At 29.7% G+C, this 19,553-nt stretch overlaps 3 protein-coding genes across 4 annotated transcripts; all 3 read left to right on the forward strand.

The window, feature by feature from the left end:
- Window positions 1–908: 908 nt before the first annotated feature.
- On the forward strand, window positions 909–5,190 carry LOC136779572 (neprilysin-like). Of its 2 annotated transcripts, XM_066737213.1 has the most exons (16): window positions 909–1,021; window positions 1,108–1,289; window positions 1,370–1,531; window positions 1,600–1,683; window positions 1,752–1,969; window positions 2,037–2,234; window positions 2,313–3,089; window positions 3,174–3,315; window positions 3,391–3,593; window positions 3,672–3,848; window positions 3,942–4,045; window positions 4,140–4,201; window positions 4,267–4,318; window positions 4,394–4,461; window positions 4,537–4,838; window positions 4,909–5,190. In XM_066737213.1, the coding sequence occupies exons 1-16, from the start codon at window positions 984–986 to the stop codon at window positions 5,086–5,088; spliced, it is 2,949 nt and encodes a 982-aa protein (XP_066593310.1). In that variant the 5' UTR covers window positions 909–983; the 3' UTR covers window positions 5,089–5,190. The 2 variants fall into 2 exon arrangements, with proteins under 2 accessions (XP_066593310.1, XP_066593311.1); XM_066737214.1 differs by lacking the exons at window positions 909–1,021; window positions 1,108–1,289 and having other exon boundaries at window positions 1,397–1,524.
- Window positions 5,191–7,275: 2,085 nt separating this feature from the next.
- On the forward strand, window positions 7,276–11,220 carry LOC136779512 (neprilysin-like). The gene is made up of 15 exons (XM_066737135.1): window positions 7,276–7,348; window positions 7,433–7,594; window positions 7,663–7,746; window positions 7,815–8,032; window positions 8,102–8,299; window positions 8,378–9,166; window positions 9,250–9,391; window positions 9,466–9,665; window positions 9,747–9,923; window positions 10,014–10,117; window positions 10,212–10,273; window positions 10,345–10,396; window positions 10,475–10,542; window positions 10,618–10,919; window positions 10,993–11,220. Exons 1-15 carry the CDS (start codon window positions 7,276–7,278, stop codon window positions 11,170–11,172), a joined length of 2,811 nt encoding a protein of 936 aa, XP_066593232.1. The 3' UTR covers window positions 11,173–11,220.
- Window positions 11,221–13,393: 2,173 nt separating this feature from the next.
- On the forward strand, window positions 13,394–18,479 carry LOC136779460 (endothelin-converting enzyme homolog). Its single transcript, XM_066737083.1, has 15 exons — window positions 13,394–13,459; window positions 13,544–13,967; window positions 14,040–14,123; window positions 14,192–14,409; window positions 14,475–14,672; window positions 14,751–15,539; window positions 15,608–15,749; window positions 15,825–16,018; window positions 16,093–16,269; window positions 16,361–16,464; window positions 16,560–16,621; window positions 16,689–16,740; window positions 17,722–17,789; window positions 17,866–18,167; window positions 18,243–18,479. The coding sequence occupies exons 2-15, from the start codon at window positions 13,826–13,828 to the stop codon at window positions 18,420–18,422; spliced, it is 2,712 nt and encodes a 903-aa protein (XP_066593180.1). The 5' UTR covers window positions 13,394–13,459; window positions 13,544–13,825; the 3' UTR covers window positions 18,423–18,479.
- The last annotated feature ends 1,074 nt before the right edge of the window (window positions 18,480–19,553 follow it).

Raw genomic sequence — 19,553 nt, forward strand, 5'->3', positions numbered from 1 at the left:
CTGCGTGACGCCCCCCATCACTTGTCTGTCGCTGAACGCTACGAAAAATTAAAAGCTAAATCAAAGACAAAATGAGACGCATTAAACAAATGATGCTCAGGAGCATCGTGTATATATGAATTAAAAAATGATTTAAAATATTTCATGAAATTTATCGTACTATTTGTTACTGTTTATTCATTTTAGAAAATTTATTAAATAGTAACAATACAGTCAGCAATAAACTTCACTAAAAGTGTTGAATTATTTTTTATTTCATATGTACACACGATGAACCTGAGCATTAATTATTTCTCTAATACGCCTCATTCATTCTTTGATTTAATTTCTATAATTAATCATGCGAGCAATATGTAATAAAACTATTTACGCTTCGCTCAGTGGCGTTCGGCAAAGGGCGAGTGGTAGGGGGCATTTGTCAAGTTTTAAGATTACGCTTCGCGTCTGATAATTGAATCCGAACGCTAAATTTCGATGCATCGATTAACAAATCAAATACAAACTTAAAAAATCTTAGCTTGACAGGAAAAAAAAGTACTCTACAATTAAGCATATTTGACGTTCAACTTGTTACTTCTAGGGATAATACTCCGTTGAATTATAAAAATAAAAGCTAGTATCATAACGAATTTTAAAAAATGAACATGCAAATCTTTATTAATTTAATATCACTATCTATAAAAAATATTATCGAATCACATGAAGATTATTATAGAAATGTTTATATTAATTTCAATTAGATGTTAGTACACGCGCATACCTACAATATCAACCCTTGCTGATAATTAGTGATAATGAAAAATCATTATTGAAGGACGCAGAGATGATTTTGTCACATATCTTAACTGTAACTACCACATAATTATGCGACACTAATTATCAATCAAGGGACTTCCTACTTCCACATGTATATAAACTCTTACTTACTTATTCAATTGTAATATTCCGATGTAAACGGTAATCAAGTGACTTTCGCGGTTATAATGTATTTACCGGTGAAAATGTTTCGCTGGTATTTAATGTAATTAGCATTTAATAACGTAAAACAGTAATTGAAAAAATTCTAACAACTTTCATCTATCTAATTTCACTATTTGTATTCTATAGATTCAGTTTAGGGACCACAGTGTTAGGACGAACATTGCTAGATTCATCAGAAGTTAAAACAATTTTTGTTGACTCCGATCTTTCGGGTTTCCCATGGTTCAAACGACATCTTCCCAACGTAAAACATGAAACGAAAACAGAATCAAATGTAATATGTCAGACAGAGGAATGTAAAAAAATAGGCAAGTTATTTAAATGCAAAAGTTAATAATCACATAATAGATAGGAGGTATATAAAATAAACCCACTCTTTCATTCACAGGCAAGTTTATTCTTGCAAATATGAACAAAACCGTAAATCCGTGCGACGATTTCTACGAATATGCTTGTGGAAACTGGGGAAACAGTAATCCAATGCCTAGTTGGCAAAATGTATGGAATCTGTTCACACTTACATCATTAAATGCTTACGAGCAGGTTCGAGGTACTTGATGTAATACTCTTTGCTGAACCTAATATAATTATAGTAAAAATACGTTTTAAATTTATCAGGAATTCTGGAGGCGAGAGCAGAGGCTGATGATATTCTGCCTGTAAAGTTGGCAAAAAAATGGTACAAGGCTTGCATGAACGAGGGTATGAAATTAATTCATAAATTTTGAATTTATATATCCGTTCAACTAATTTCTATATTGTTCCTATAGAGGCTTCATCTGACAAAGGATTATCTTCAATTGTTTCAATTGTGTCGAGAATTGGTGGCTGGCCACTTGCTATGGAATACGGTGAATGGGATTTGATCGATAAACCTTTCAAGATAGTGGACAAATATTATACAAACATCATAGCCAAATCAAGTTTGTTTGCCTATACAGTTATACCAAAATCTTGGAGTGACGAATGTAATAAATCGTACATAGAGGTAGCACTTGTTTATTACTTAAAGAAGATACAAGATGCATTCGAAATCTAACCGGTTTACATTGCAGATTGCTATGCCAATACTTCCGTTCGAAGGTTTTACACCACTTTCTCGTGAAATGTTTTATGCGTCCAATAGTTTTTATCGAAAGATTATTATCAGAGCTGCCAAAAGAATTGCGAATAAGACAGAAACTACTTTATCTGAAGAGAAGCTGATCAAAGATGTTGACGATTTAGTAAATTTTGAAAATAAGCTGCATAAGGTCGTTAATTATTATTAGCTAAGCTAATGGCCAATATAAAATAACGGTAAAATTATGAGAAATTTATTTCTATCTTAGATTCTAACTATTGAGGACACAGAGGAAGAGGAAGAAGAGGAAGAGGAAGAAGGCCTAAACATACCTAGTGGAGGATGTAGTTCGGACAAGGATAAGGACAACAATTATGAAAGCATGTGCGATGATGGTGAAGAAGAAGAATCGAAAAAAAACAACAATGAATGTATTGCAGCGAATAAAATTAGAAAAACTGGTATGTTTAAGAAACACGACCAAACTAAACACAAACACAAAAAGCATAAATACAATGAAACATTAAATAAGAACCCGAAAACCCGTAAAAACATCAGACAAAAGAATTTCTTAGGGAAAATGAAAAGATTATTATTTAGATTGAAGATGTCACAGCGTGGTAGTAGTAATAGAAAGAATAGTCAACAGGCGGATAATCTTAAAAGACAGAAAAGAAATATTGTAGTCAATGAAATGACATTTGAACATAAAAATGTAGATTTTCATGAATTACTCGATCCAGTTTCTTTACGATCAAAATTTCTTACTAATAAGCAAAATAAAGTGGTATTGACTAATAAAAATAATATGTATAAACTAAATAAAGCATCTGAAAATGATGACTCAATGGAGAGTAACAGTAATTCAAGGGATAGTAAAGAAGAAGATATTAATGCCAGTATTGATGATGGTGAGGAAAAAAATGAAACACTAAATTGTATTAGTACTAGTGAGGATAATGATTGCAACAATTCCGAAAATAATAGTGATGAGGACTTCAGTCTAGATGAGTTGCTTTTTGAAAAACTGTCAAATGAAATGACGGTACGTTTATTATTAGATATACCGTAAACCGTAAAGTGTTTGAATAATAGAATCACATTTATATTCGCATTTTTTCTTTTGTAGGAGTTGATTGAAGAATCTTTTGAAAATTTATTCGAAGAAATTGGTATTGATGGAGATGATGTTGACGTAGAATTATATATAAATAATAATCAACTCGTTGAGTATTTCAATCTTCTCGAGGACACACCTAATGAAGTGATCGGTAACTCATCTAATATAATGCCTGTTTAATTAGTGTAATATTTATACAAAAATTAAAATTATATTCTGCTTACAGTGAATTATGTTCATTGGAGCTTTATAAGTAGAATGTTTGCACTCACATTTGATATGTTAGATATGCTTTTTCAAATTCAGAAACAAATCAATTCATCAAAAATAGCTCCAAGATGGTACAGATGTGTTAAAGATATAAAAATTAATCAAACAATATCCTACGAATATGTGAAGAAATATTTCCCTAAAGAAGTTTCGAAAGTAGTAAGGTTTTTCATAACTCTCTTAACAAAATATAAAAATAATTAATAATCATTAAAAATATTATATTTTTATTCTTAGGCCAATACTATGATTGACACACTAAAAACTGCCACAAAAGAAGAAATTGAGAGGTCCACTTGGATGAATGATGACATGAAAAGTGATGCTCTGGAAAAGGTAGATAATATGAAAAAAAACATAGGATATCCCGAATGGCTCGATAACAATACTGCTGTTGAGACTTATTATAAAGGGGTATGATCACATTAATGTTGAATAGTAAATAATACGTAATCTTTATTTATTCTAAAAGAATCTATAATATTTTTCTTTTACTATTCAATTTAGTTAAAAATAACATCTCAATATTTTGATAACGCATTGTCGTTTGAAAGATACACAAATTTGCGAGAACTGCAGATACTAACGAAAGAAGAAAATGAAGATGATGTGTAAGTGAAACCAGACTATTAAAAGTTTCACAATTTGAAAAGCTTTTAGTTATTTATGATTAAAGTATTTGATCGTTTTTGTATTTTTTAATAGGTGGGGTGAAATGCGTTCTTTCACTGCAAATGGTGTCTTCTACATGAATGAAAATGCCCTTGGTAAGAACAGTTCTATTAAATCCAAACAATATTTATGAAACGACTATTTATGACTTTCCTTTCAGCTATTCCAGCTGCAGATTTCCAATTCCCACTCTTTTCTACAGAATATCCTGAGTAATTAAATTTTTTCAATTATATTAACATAATGATTTTAAACATTTCGTTTAACAAATGTTCATTTTTTTTAAGTGCGCTTAATTTTGGTCTCTTAGGCTATATAATTAGTCATGAAGTATCTCATGGTTTCGATCCCACTGGTAATGTCTTTTAAAATAGCGAATAATTTTAATACAAATAAAATGCCGTAAGACTTTATATAATGAAATTTTCAGGTCGTAATTACGATAAGAATGGCAAAGAGTTCAAATGGGATGAACAAATGGATAAGGAATATATGTCTAGGGCAGACTGCTTTCTTAAGCAGTACAGTTCATTTTCTTTGGAGGCTAAAAATGGTACAGTGCAAGTAGATGGCAACAAAACTTTGGACGAGAATATTAGCGATTGCACCGGTATACATAACCTGTACAAAGCCTATAAGTCTTGGAGAAAAAAGAAGGAAACACCAGATGCAAGGATTCCTGGACTGGAAGATTATACTGAAGATCAAATGTTTTTCCTATCCACAGCAACTGTTAGTCTTTCTGTTCTTTGTTTTTTAATTTTATTTGTATTTTCACTCATTAATTGTATTTCTGCTTTAGGCTTGGTGTGAGAGCATCAGGCCATCGTACTTGATTCAGCGATTAACAATGGATGAACATAGTGCTGGACGCATCAGAGTTTTAGGTGGATTATCAAATTCTGAAGAATTTGCTAAAGCATTCTCATGCCCAGTTGGAAGTAAAATGAATCCGGAGGAAAAATGTAATATTTGGCAATGAATTATTTTCTTGTTTTCATTACACCTGTATAACTGAGACGAAAATTTATCATTAAATAGAATAGCATATAATTATTTGAAAAAATACCTATTTCCTTCCATGTACTTGATATTTGTTTATAATAAAAAAAAAAACAGATTATTTAACTAAGATTTGGGAAGTATAACAATAGATTTCACGATATTTGAGAAATTTTATTTGTAGAAAATACACTACTAGACTAGTTTTAGTGTTATTAGTAAGACGTGAATATGCAGCTATATTTCCAATTTATTTCCGTCATCAAATCCTTAAATGTTATTCAGAATTGATTATTATGACAGGATTTTAGGATCGAAATGCGTCATTAGGAAAAATTCAGTAAATCTTTACAATTTGTTTTGCAAAAATAAATTTTTCTCTTCCCAATTTGAAACTTATTTAGCGAACATTTATACTCGCATACACACAACGGTGAATAATTTTTATGTATTGTATTTTCGATTATTTATACTTTTGAAAATGATGTAGGGAAAATAAAATCGTCTTATTTCGAGGGGGGTATGATATGTCACATTTTTTTATCTAGAGAGGTTATTTAAAGGTCAAAGAAAATTTATATCTATACAGCCTTAAATGGAGGCTTCAATTAATTGTGTGATTTTTCGTATTATTTTTTGAGTAGTATATAACGTACTGTTGCATGCATAATTTTTTCCCATTTTTATGCAATTTTTGACGCGATATTTTGATACTAAATTGAAAATAGTTGTCTGCTTGGCTAAATTTGTGTTTATGACCGTTACGCGTTCACACGCATAGTCGCTCCTTTATGCAAACATTAAAATTGAAATATGTTTTAAACGGCCTATTGAAATACGAAAATGGAAATAAAGGATTTAAAAGCTTTTAATATAATCTAAGAGAATGTAAAATAACAGACAGGAGTGTTTGTTTAAGATGCTATTTTATATAACCTTCTGGATATTTTCAAGGTCACCTAAAGATGACTACCAAGTACCTCTTTAACAGTGTTTAAATTGCATCCTATTCATTTTTTTCTAAACCTTACCATTTTCCAGATTCGTAGGTGTATTAAGATTTTAGGAAACCTGTAAGTGTGTGTAAATTTTCATGATATAAGATAAATGATTTAAAATTGAGATACATTTCGACAAAGATAGATATTTCACCCATAGTGTGAAAATAAAAAAATATTTTTTGAATGCAACCATGCAAAATGATAAGCACACTCCTAAATGATCCCAAGTAATAAAAGCTTTTCTAATACTAAGGAAATTTCTGAGTCATTTCAATTTCCGGCTGGAATCCCTATGAATTCAGAGATTAAATATGATATATGACAATAATAACCGATATTTGAATAATATTTTTTTAGCCGTGGTGTAAAAAGTGTTATTTTTAGAAAAGCAATGAAATTCTGTAAATATTCCATTTTAATCCTCCAATTAATTAATTACAACAAAAGGTGAACAAATTTTAGGCTAACACAGGAAAAAAATCTATTCTATAATCTAGTATATCTCACGTACGTTCAAATCGTCATTCATAAATAACATTTTCTTGTAAAGTTGCGGAAAAAAACTAGTATCACAATAATCTGTAAAAAAGAAGAATGCAAATTATTATTAATTTAAAATGTTCTATAATGGTTACTATTGAATATAAATTATATTATAGAGATCTTTATATTAATTTTCTGAAATAACGGTGCACACACACACATACCAAAAATATCAACAGCTGCTGGTAATTAGTAACGATGAAAAATCATTATTGAAGTACGCAGATATGCTTTTCTCATATCTTAACTATAAAAATACAGTATAATTATATGAGAACATTTATCAACCAAGGCACTTCCTTCTTCCAGAAGCATATAAATTCATACTGGCTTATTTAAATGCATTATACCGGGGTAAGCCATACTCTGGTAATTATTGGGTAAAGAATATATTTTTTGGTGAAAATGGTTCAATGGCTTTTAATGTACTTATTGTTTCATAAAATAATCTAATAACTTAAATAATTAGAATACTATACGTCTCTATCTAATTCAATTATTTTTATTCAAGATTTTTATTAGGAACAACTGTGTTAGGACGAACATGTTCAAACTCGTCAAAAGCAAATACAATTTTCTTTAACAACTTCAATTTCTCGGACTACTCATTCTGTAAGGGGCATATGCCAAATGTACCAAATAATAAAAGAACACAATCAGATTTAATATGTCAAACAGAGGAATGTATAAAGATAGGTAAGTTGTTTAAATGCAAAAAGTATTATAATAATCACCTCGTATAAATAATTAGAAAATAAATTTATCCTTTTTGATGCACAGGTAAGTTTATTCTTGCAAATATGAACAAAACCGTAAATCCGTGCGACGATTTCTACGAATATGCTTGTGGAAACTGGGGAAACAGTAATCCAATGCCTAGTTGGCAAAATGTATGGAATCTGTTCACACTTACATCATTAAATGCTTACGAGCAGGTTCGAGGTACTTGATGTAATACTCTTTGCTGAACCTAATATAATTATAGTAAAAATACGTTTTAAATTTATCAGGAATTCTGGAGGCGAGAGCAGAGGCTGATGATATTCTGCCTGTAAAGTTGGCAAAAAAATGGTACAAGGCTTGCATGAACGAGGGTATGAAATTAATTCATAAATTTTGAATTTATATATCCGTTCAACTAATTTCTATATTGTTCCTATAGAGGCTTCATCTGACAAAGGATTATCTTCAATTGTTTCAATTGTGTCGAGAATTGGTGGCTGGCCACTTGCTATGGAAGACGGTGAATGGGATTTGATCGATAAAACTGTCGAGAAAGTGGACAAATATTATACAAACATCATAGCCAAATCAAGTTTGTTTGCCTATACAGTTATACCAAAATCTTTGAGTGGCGAATGTAATAAATCGTATATAGAGGTAGCACTTGTTTATTACTTAAGGATGTTATAAAATGCATTCGAAATCTAACAGGCTCACACATTACAGATTACTATGCCAATACTTCCGTTAGAAGATATTATACAGTCTCCTCGTAAGAGGTTTTATAGATTTACTGGCTTTTATCGAAATACTATTATCAGAATTGCCAAAAGAATTGCGAAACAAACAGGTACTGTACTCTCTCAAGAGAAGCTAGTCAAAGATGTTAACGATTTAATAAATTTTGAAAAAGAGCTATATAAGGTCTTTAATTATGATTAGCTAAACTATTGACCAATTTGAAATAACGATAAAATTATGACAGAATTATTTCCTTCTTAGATTCAAAATATTCAGGGCACAAAGAAAGAGGTGGATAGTCTAAGCATACCTAGTGAAAGATATAGTTCTGACATGGATAAAGATATTAATTATGATAGCACGTGTAATGACGAAGACCAAGAAGAATCGAAGAAAGACAATGAAAATTTTATTGTTGCGAATAAAATCAGCAAAGCTGGTGTGATACAAAAATTCAACCAAAGTAAGTGTAAACGGGAAAAATATATAAATATGAAAATACAGGAGGATAAATACATGAAAAAGTTAAATAGGAATTCGAAAAACCATAAAAATAGCAGCCACAATAATTTCTTTGGAAAAATGAAAAGATTATTATTTAGATTGAAGCAGATATCGGAGAGTCGTAATAGTAATAAAATGAACACTCAACAGGCATATAGTCTTAAACGACAGAAAAGAAATGTTGCAGATGATGACAGGGCATTTGAACGTCAGAATAAAGTTATTGATAAATGTCTGAATCCTATTTCTTTGAGATCAAAATTACCTTCTAATAAGCAATGCAAAGTTGGACAGACTAAAATAAATAAGAAATATAAACTAAATAAAGCATCTGAAGATGATGATTCAACTGAGAATAACAGTATTTTAAATGATAGCAATAAAAAATATATTAATGGCAGTACTGGGAATCGTAGGGAAAAAAATGACATTCTTAATATTTATTATAGCAATGATGACGATGAGTACAACAATTCTGCAAAAGATAGTGATGAGAACTTTGAACTGTATAGGATAGATTTTGAAAAAATTTCGAGTAAAATGACGGTATGGCCGTTAATAGATATGTAACAGATGGAAAAGTGTTCAAATATTAAAAATAACATATATGATCCTTGTTTATTTTGTAGGAGTACTTTAAAGAATGTTTTGACAATTTGTTCAAAGAAATTGATGTTAACAAAGATGACATTTATGTAAAATCAAATCTAAATAAGAATCAACTCCTTGAGTATATCAATCTTCTCCATAAGACTCCTAGTGAAGTAATGGGTAATTAATTTAATGTAGTGCCTATTCAATTATTATAATATTTAAGAACAATGAAAATAATATTTGGATTTCAGCGAATTATGTTCATTGGAACTTTATAAGCAGAATGTTTACACTCACATTTGATATGTCAGATATACTTCTTCAACTTCAGAAACACTTCGATGCTTCAAAACTAGCTCCAAGATGGTACAGATGTGTTCAAGATGTAAAAATGACTCAAACAATTTCCTACGAATATGTAAAGAAATATTTTCCTAAAGAAGTTTCAAAAGTAATAAGTTCTTACATAATTTCCTTATCAAAAATTAGAAATAAATGGTGATGATTAAAAATATTATATATACATTTTTAGGCCAACGCTATGATTGATGCAGTAAAAACTGTCACTAAAATAGAAATTGAGAGGTCCACTTGGATGAATGATCATATGAAAAAAGATGCAGAGGAAAAGGTAGATAAAATGATGAAACACATAGGTTATCCCGAATGGTATGATAACAATACTGCTGTTAAAAATTATTATAAAGGGGTACGATCTTTAGTATTGAATTAAAATGATTTTTAATCTTCATTTATTCTATAAGAATTTTTAATACATCTCTTTTATTATTCAATTTAGCTAAAAATAGTATCTCAACATTTTGATAACGCATTATCCTATAAAAGATATACAAATTTGCGGGAATTGCAAATACTATCGAAAGAAGAAAATGAAGGCGATGTGTAAATAAAAATAAACTATTAAAAATTTAAGAATTTCAAAATTCCTTTGTTAATTATAATTAAAATATTTTAACGTTTTTGTATTGTTTAATAGGTGGAGCAACATGAGTTCTTTCATAGCAAATGGTGTCTTTTTCATTCAAAGGAATAAGATCGGTGAGTAACACTTCTATTATAGATAAAACAAAATTTTAAAGTGATTAATTATGAATTAAGTTTCCTTTCAGCAATTCCAGCTGCAGATTTCCAATTCCCACTCTTTTCTACATTATACCCTGAGTAATTCACTTCTACAAATAATACTAGCTTAATGATTTTAGTCCTTTCGTTAAATAAATATTTATTTGTTTTTTTAAGTGCACTTAATTTTGGTCTCTTTGGATACATAATTGGTCGTAAAGAATTTCATGATTTCGATCCCACTGGTAATGTCTTTTAAAATAACGACTAATTTTAATATCAAGAAACTGCCGTAAGACTTTATATAATGAAATTTTCAGGTCGTAGTTACGATAAAAATGGCAAAAAGTTCAAATGGGATGAACAAATGGATAAGGAATATATCACAAGGGCAGACTGCTTTCTTAAGCAATACAGTTCATTTTCTTTGGAAGCTGAAAATGGTACAGTGCAAGTATATGACAACAAAAATTTGGACGAGAGTATTAGCGATTACACGGATATGCATAACCTGTACAAAGCCTTCGAGTCTTGGAGAAAAAATAAGGAAACACCAGATGCAAAGATTCCTGGATTGGAAGATTATACTGAAGATCAAATGTTTTTCCTATCAAAAGCAACTGTTAGTTTTTCTGTTTTATTTTTGTCCAAAAATTTATTTCGATTTTCATTCATTAATTGTACTTCTATTTTAGACTTGGTGTGAGAACATCAGGCCATCGTACGTGGTTAAGCAAATAAAAACCGATGAACATATTACTGGACGTATTAGGGTTTTAGGTGGATTATCAAATTCTGAAGAATTTGCTAAAGCATTCTCATGTCCAGTTGGAAGTAAAATGAATCCGGAGGAAAAGTGCAATATTTTTAGATGAATTATTTTTTTGTTTTCATTATACCAGTGTAACTTAAATGAAAATTAATCATTAAATGGAATAGAACATAATTATTTTAAAAAATACTTCTTGCTTTCCACCAAATTAATATTTGTTCATAATAAAGTATACTGATTTTTCGACAAATATTTGGAAAAAATAAGAATAAATTTTAGGATATTAAAGTAATTTTATTTGTTTAGTAAATACTAGTGGACTAGCTTATGTGTCCAAAGTAGTACATGAATATTCAGTAAAATATCTAATGTATTTAAGTCACCAAATTCTAATATATTAGTCGAAATTATTAAACAAATCATGATTTGAAAAGAAGATAAACGTTGGCAGAGACAAACAAGCCTTGGTTATAATTTGCCTTGCAAAAAAAACTTTTTTAATTCTCGTCAAAATTTATTTATCTAATATTTATATTACGGGGAAATACTTCATATATCTACCGTATTCTCTATTACTTTCTTTGGAATATGAAAGAGAAATAAATATGTCAAACGAAAGTCGCTTTTTCGAGATACGTTAAACAATTTGATTTGTTTCACCAAGAAAGGTCATTCGATAGCCAAACTAAAGTAATTTCTATTACTTTAAATGGAACCTATATTTAATTTTGCAAATTTTTAAATCTTATATCGAAAACTATGTAACGCACTGTTGAGAGAATCATTAATTCCAATTTTTTGCGAGACTTGTCGTTATGAAATTGTATGTATAGTTGTATGTTTGCTGACAGATGGTTATGACTGCTACGAGTTCACATACATAGACGCTCACTTACGCAACAATTAAATCGAAATATTTGTTAAACGACCAATTGAACTTCGAAAATGGAAACAGAGTTTAAAATCTCTTATAATGTGATGTAAGGAAATTCGAAAATCGCGCTTGTACTATAGAGTGGTAGTAGAGTGGGGCGGTCTATAGCGGGACGCAACTTGACTGGCTTTTGCGGTGGAGGGGAAAAACTTTACAACTCTCTTGTATTCGGTGACGATGTCGACCTGGGCCGATTTATTAGGATGGAACGTTGGCTGAATTTTTATTATTGTGTGTATGTTCTTATAACAAAATAAAGTTTTAGGAACTGCGAACGTTGGGTAGTCAATAGTACTATCAGTTATATTTTTATTTATTACCCTCTTATCTTACAGTAATATAAAAATATGTAAAAAAAATAAACAGGACTATTCATTTAAGAAATTTTTGTGATCTTTAGAAACTTATAGATATTTTCAAGGTCACACCAATATGATTACTAGATGCCTCTTTTAGTACTTCAAAAGCATAATATTATACATTTTTTTTCGAAACCTTACAATTTTCCAGGTATTTAAGTATATTCAGCCTTTTAACAAGACTGTAGGTGAGTGTATATATTTGTATAAATTTTACATTATTTGAAATAAAAAAGTAAAAAAATTGAATACATGTGATTATGATATTTCAGGTTTAGTCTGATAATAACAAATAGATATTTTTGGAAGCAACATTATATAATGATGAACGCAGGCTTAAAAGGGTCCGAGTAATTACTGCTCCCTCAAATTCTAAAGATTCGTTTGAGGCGCGACATTGTGTAATTGGAACTTGCAATCCTTATGAATCACCTGAGTAAAGGTGATATTTGGCAATAATAATTGACATTTATATAATATCTATTAATGTTATTAAAAAATGTGTCATGTTTAGAAAAATAATTCAATTGTGTAATTATCCAATTTCAAAGCACCAATTAATTAATCAAAACAAAAGTTGGAAAAATCTTAGTTTCTTAGAATATAAAAGAATCCCCTCCACAATGTAATAAATCCCAGATTCAAACTGTTATTTATAGATAATATTCCGTTGAAAAATTAAAATAAAAACTGGTAATCATAATAAAATGTAAAAAACAAACATACAAATCTGCTTTAATTCAATATCACATTCTATAATTACCACTATCGAATCACAAAGAATATTACAGTAAGTTTTATATTAATGTCATTTATATAATAACACATACACATACCTAAAATATCAATCCCTGCTGATAAGCAGTGATAATGAAAAATCATTATTGAAGGACGTAGAGATGATTTTGTCACATATCTTAACTGTAACTACCACATAATTATGCGACACTATTTATCAATCCAGGTACTTCCTACTTCCATATGTATATAATCTCTTTCTCAATTATTTTAATTTAATAGTCCGATATAAACTGTGCTTAAGTAAATTTCGTGGCTATAATGTTTTTGTCGGTGAAAATGTTTCGCTGGTTTTTAATGTAATTAGCAATTAATAAAGTAAAACAATAATTTAAATAATTCTAACAACTTTCGTCTATCTAATTAAACTATTTTTTTTCTAGATTCAGTTTAGGAACCACAGTGTTAGGACGAAAATTGTTAGATTCTTCAGAAGATAATACAATTTTTGTTGACTCCAATCCTTCGGATTTACCGTGGTTTAAATGGCATGTTCCCAACGTAAAACATGAAACGAAAACAGAATCAAATGTAATATGTCAGACAGAGGAATGCAAAAAAATAGGCAAGTTATTCAAGTACAAATAATAATAATCACCTAGTAGGTATAAGAGTTATAAAATAAATTCATTCTTTGATACACAGGCAAGTTTATTCTTTCTAATATGAATAAAAGCGTAGATCCGTGCGATGATTTCTACGAATATGCTTGTGGAAATTGGAAAAACAGTAATCCAATACCAAATGGAGCTAATAAATGGGATCTATTTAGTCTTGCAACACTAAATGCTCAGCTGAAGATTCGAGGTACTTGTTTTAACTTTTTATCGAACCCAGTAAACATTAGTAAATAATCTTTTATTATTTTGCATTTATCAGAAATTTTAGATGCACAAGCCAAGGCTGAAGATAATCTGCCTTTAAAGTTGGCCAGAAAATGGTACAAAGCATGTATGGACAAGGGTACGAAATTAATTCATAAAATATTTATCAAGAACTCCATTCAATTACTTTTTATATTGTTACTGCAGAGGCTATAATTGATAGTGGATTTTCTTCAATCGTTTCAATTGTGTCGAGAATTGGTGGTTGGCCTCTAGCTATGGAAGATGGTGAATGGGATTTGCTTGATAAGTCTTACAATAAAGTGGAAAAATATTATACAAACACCATGGGCGACATGACATTGTTTAGATATAAAGTTACAGCAAAGCCTTCGAGTGGCGAATATAATAAATCGTACATAGAGGTAACATTTGAAAAATTAAAAAAAAGGTGAAAGGACATTTGAAATTTAACCGATTCATATTACAGATATATGTTCCAATTCTGCCATTTGAAACATATGTAAACATTCCTCGTGAAGATGTGTATGCGTCCGGTAATTTTTATCCAAATCTCATTATGTCAATTGCCCATAAATTTGCGGAAAAAACAGGTACTACCCTCTCTGAGAAGAAGCTAGCCAAAGATGCTAACGATTTAATTAATTTTGAGAAAGAGCTATTTAAGGTCGTTACTATTTATTACATAAACTATTAACAAATAGGAAATAACGGTGAGTTTATGGCAAAATTATTTCCTTTTCAGATCCGAAATATTGAGGACACAGAGGAAGAGGAAGAAGAAGAGGAAGAGAGCCTAAGCATACCTAGTGAAGTTGATAGTTCTGACCAAGATAGGGATATTGATTATGATAGTATGTGTAATGAAGAAGATGAAGAAAATTTGAAATATATCAACGAAAATTGTATTGCTATGAATAAAATCAGCAAGAATATGGTGATAAAGAAACACAAACGAGAAAAAGATATTAATAAGAAAATAAACAAGAAGGATGAATACAATGAAAAGTTAAATAAGAATTTAAAAAACAAAAAAAGCAGCAGCAAACAAAATTTCCTGGGCAAAGTTAGAAGATTATTATTTAGATTGAAGAAAAAGTCAGAACGTCGTAATAGTAACAAAAGGAACACTCAACAGGCGGATAGTCTTAAACTACAGAAAGAAAATGTTGCAGATAACCATAAGGCATTTGAAAGTAAGGATGAAGAAATGAATAAATCGCTGGATTCTATTTCTTTGCGATCAATATTTCTTACTAATAAACAAAAGAAAGATATACAGGCTAAAATAAACAAAACATATAAACTAACTAAAACATCTAAAAATGTTGATTCAACTAAAAATAACAGCGATTTAAAGAATCATCACAAAAAAGATATTAATGCCAGAAATGACGATCACGAGAAGCAAGATGAAAATATTAATTGTATTGATAGCAATAATGACAATGATTGCAACTATTCTGAAAATGATAGTGATGAGGATTTCAAATCAGATGAGTTAGAATTTGAAGAGCTTTCAAGTAAATTGACGGTACGTTTTTTAATATTAAGAGCATTCAAATAACACATTTGACCTTTCAAACTTATTCCTTTTTGTAGGAGTTCTTTAAAGAATGTTTTGAAGATTTGTTCAACGAAATTGATGTTAACGAAGATGATGTTTACGTAAAATCATACATAAATAGGAATCAAGTCCTTGAGTATATGAAGCTTTTCAAGAAAACACCTAATGAAGTAATCGGTAATTAATATAACATATTTCCTTTTCATTTGTTTTAATCTTTATATAATAATTAATTTAATATTCACATTTCAGTCAATTATATTCATTGGAGTTCTATCAGCAAAATGTTTTTGCTTACCAAAGATTTGACTTGTAAAATTTTTGACTGCCCACAAGACTCTGAAGCAGAGCCTAGATGGATTAGTTGTATTGAAGAGTTAAAAATGACTGATGCATTTTCCTACGAATATGTAAAAAAATATTTTCCTGAAGAAGTTTCAGAATCGGTAAGCTTTAATAAATCCTCTTAGGATAAATTTATAAATGATGAGTATTATTAGATATATTATATTTACTAAAGGCCAACCATATGATTGATGTAATGAGAACTGTCACTAAATCAGAAATTGAGAAATCTACTTGGATGAGTGAGGATATGAAGAGGGATGCTAAAGAAAAGGTAGATCAAATGAAGAAATACATTGGTTATCCCGAGTGGTACAATAACAATACCGCCGTTGAAAATTATTATAAAGGGGTATGATATCTGATATTGATTTTAAAATGTTTTGCAATCTTGATTAATTCTATATGAAATTTTATTACTTTTCTTTTAATTGTCAATGAAGTTAAAGATTATTACTCAACATTTTGATAACGCATTATCCTATAAAAGATATCAAATATTGCGGGAATTGAAAAATATTTCACAAGTTAATAATCCAAACGATGTGTAAGTAATAACTAAATTAATAAAAGCTTCAGAATTTTGAAGCCCTTAATTAATAATAATTAAGATTGTTTAACATTTATTGAATGTTTTAATAGGTGGACTGAATTTAGGCCTTTTACACTAAATGCTGCCTTTAGTGCTAAAATGAATGCTCTAGGTAAATAATAACTACATTAAAAATATTCTAAACTAATAAATCGACTATTTATAACGTTTGATTTTAGCCATTACAGCTGCGGATTTCCAAATCCCATTCTTCTCACTTCTATATCCTGAGTAATTAACTTTTGTCAATAATATTAACAATATGATTTTGTTCATTGAATAGAATATATATATAGGGCATTCTTTGCCAAATCGCCCCCCCCCCCTGCCTACTTTAATTTTGGAGATAAAATGGTTTTCAGTATATGAAAATTTTTGTTGAAATGTCTATTTTTTAATGCCGTTAGGTGTTTTTGAACTTTCAAAATGGCCGACCCAAAATCAAAGCTGAAATAGAAGGATGCGTAATATTATTTTTAATATTATGCAACAAACTTTTGCATCTGGATTACGAAATGCTTCTAAATAAGCTTTTTTATGTTTCTTTACCTGTTGAATCTAAATCCATTGCAAAAAGTGAGCTAGCACGTAAAAATTGATTTGTATATATTGATTTTTTCTTGAAAACTAAAGGCTTAAATAAAAATTGCTGTATAACGAAAATGTCTTAGAATCTTTTAAATAATACTCTTAAATTTTTAAAGAATTTTTTGAAACATTTTTGAGACTTTTTTTGAACATTTTAATTTTGCGATTTTTCAAAAAATCAAAAATTACCTTTAAAAATTTTGAGAGTATTCTTCATAAAAATCTAAGACATTTTTATTCTATACCAAATTTTATTTAAGCCTTTAGTTTTCAAGAAAAAATTAATAAAAAAAATCAACTTCGACGTGCTAGCTCACTTTTCGCAATGGATTTAGATTCGACAGGTACCGAAACATAAAAAAGCTTATTTAGAGGCATTTTGTAATCCACTTGCAAAAGTAGTTGCATATAATATTAAAAAAAAATTACCCATCCTTTTATTTCAGCTTTGATTCTGGGTCGGCCATTTTGAAAGTTCAAAAACACCTAACGGCATTAAAAAATAGACATTTCAACGAAAATTGTCATATTTTGAAAACTATTTTATCTCAAAAATTGAAGTGGGCAGGGGGTGGCCGATTGACAAAGAATGCCCCATATATACATATATTTTTTTTATTGCAGTGCGCTTAATTTTGGTGTCTTAGGATACGTAATTAGTCATGAAGTATCTCATAGTTTCGATCCCACAGGTGATGTCCTTTAAAACACACGATTAATTTTAATATTAAGAAATTACCATAGTACTTTATACAATGCAATTTTCAGGTCGTAATTACGATAAAAATGGCAAAAAGTTTAAATGGGATGAACAAATGGATAAGGAATATATGTCAAGGGCAGACTGCTTTCTTAAGCAATACAGTTCATTTTCTTTGGAAGCTGAAAATGGTACAGTGCAAGTAGATGGCAACAAAACTTTGGACGAGAATATTAGCGATTGCGCAGGAATACATAACTTGTACAAAGCTTTCAAGCTTTGGAGAAAAAATAAAGGAACGCCAGATCCTAAGCTTCCTGGATTAGAAGATTATAATGATGATCAAATGTTCTTCCTTTCCACAGCAACTGTTTGTTTTTTCACTTTTATAATTCTAAAATCTTTTTTTTTCCAGTCTCGTTATTTAATTGTATTTCTATTTTAGACCTGGTGTGAGACTATCGAACCATCTATACTAATTGACGTAATGAAAAGTGATGAACACAGTGTTGGACGTATTAGAGTTTTAGGCGGGTTATCAAATTCTGAAGAATTTGCTAAAGCATTCTCATGTCCAGTTGGAAGTAAAATGAATCCGGAGAAAAAGTGTGATATTTGGAAGTGAATTATAATTTAGGTTGCATTATAAATGTAAGTGGATTGAAAACTGATTATTAAACGAAATTGCAAACAATTATTTTCCAATATAGTATTTGCTTTCCACCAAATTGATATTTATTTATAATTATGTTAAGCATAATTTAAAATTGTAAACTTAAGGCTTTGTACACTAAAATACCTTACCAATACAGTGAATAATTTTAGTCCCCCTTCTAAGTGACTTATTTTAACATATTAGAGAGTTTTCTTAATGTTTAAGTCTTACGGCTTAAATATTTTTGTTTGAAAAGTCCCACATCGCCGGCACTTTGTCTTTAAATTTGATAATTTTCTTCGTAATTGCACATATGATAAGACTTATTGTTTCATAATTAATAAAATTAATTCTACCTACCAAATTGTTAAAAACTCTCCTTCAAAATATTTAGAAGAAAGAGCAACATACAAATTACCACAAAACTTTCTGACGATGATCGAAACAATAATTGTACTAAAAGCTGTCTAGCAGAGACAAAACAGCAGGCAATTAATATGCTATTCTGCTGTTTTGGCTGCCTTTAGTCTGAATATATCACTGAATTAAATTCCCTTAAAGAATCTCCCAATTGTTATAAAGACACTACAAAAATACTACAGGAACACATAGATATCTTTTCCCAAATAAACCTAGCTCTCTCCATAGTAACTAAATATTATTTAATAAATCATAGGTAAAACTAACAGGTTTATAAACATATCCTTCTGATTACTCAATTTTTTCAGCGCAGCTATCAACTTTACTGATGTAGTTCATAAATAATTATTTCATAAAACGTAATTATTACTCGCGCGCGTGCGCGAAGATGTTTAATATTTTTATCGTTTCGTTCGATAAATTTCGATACGATATGAATGCATCCCCTGGTTGCCCTGCCCAACACAGTCAATGTTATAGATAGTTTCTTTCTTTATGTAAAAGATCCTGAATGAAAGAAATCGTTTTCTGTTTGGCCAAGATGTGTAGTGCTCGTTCATAATCGCAGGCTAGGCGTAGATACTTTTTAGTATTTGTGTCCAGGAGAAATTATGTGAGAATGACTTTGGCAGTTTGCCAATTCTCAACTAAAACGTACGGGAACAACGCATAGAAGCCAAC

The sequence above is a fragment of the Prorops nasuta genome, unplaced genomic scaffold, assembly GCF_024137725.1.
Source record: "Prorops nasuta isolate Cenicafe-Biocafe unplaced genomic scaffold, Cenicafe_Pnas_1.2 PNAS00017, whole genome shotgun sequence".
Classification (NCBI taxonomy): domain Eukaryota; kingdom Metazoa; phylum Arthropoda; class Insecta; order Hymenoptera; family Bethylidae; genus Prorops; species Prorops nasuta.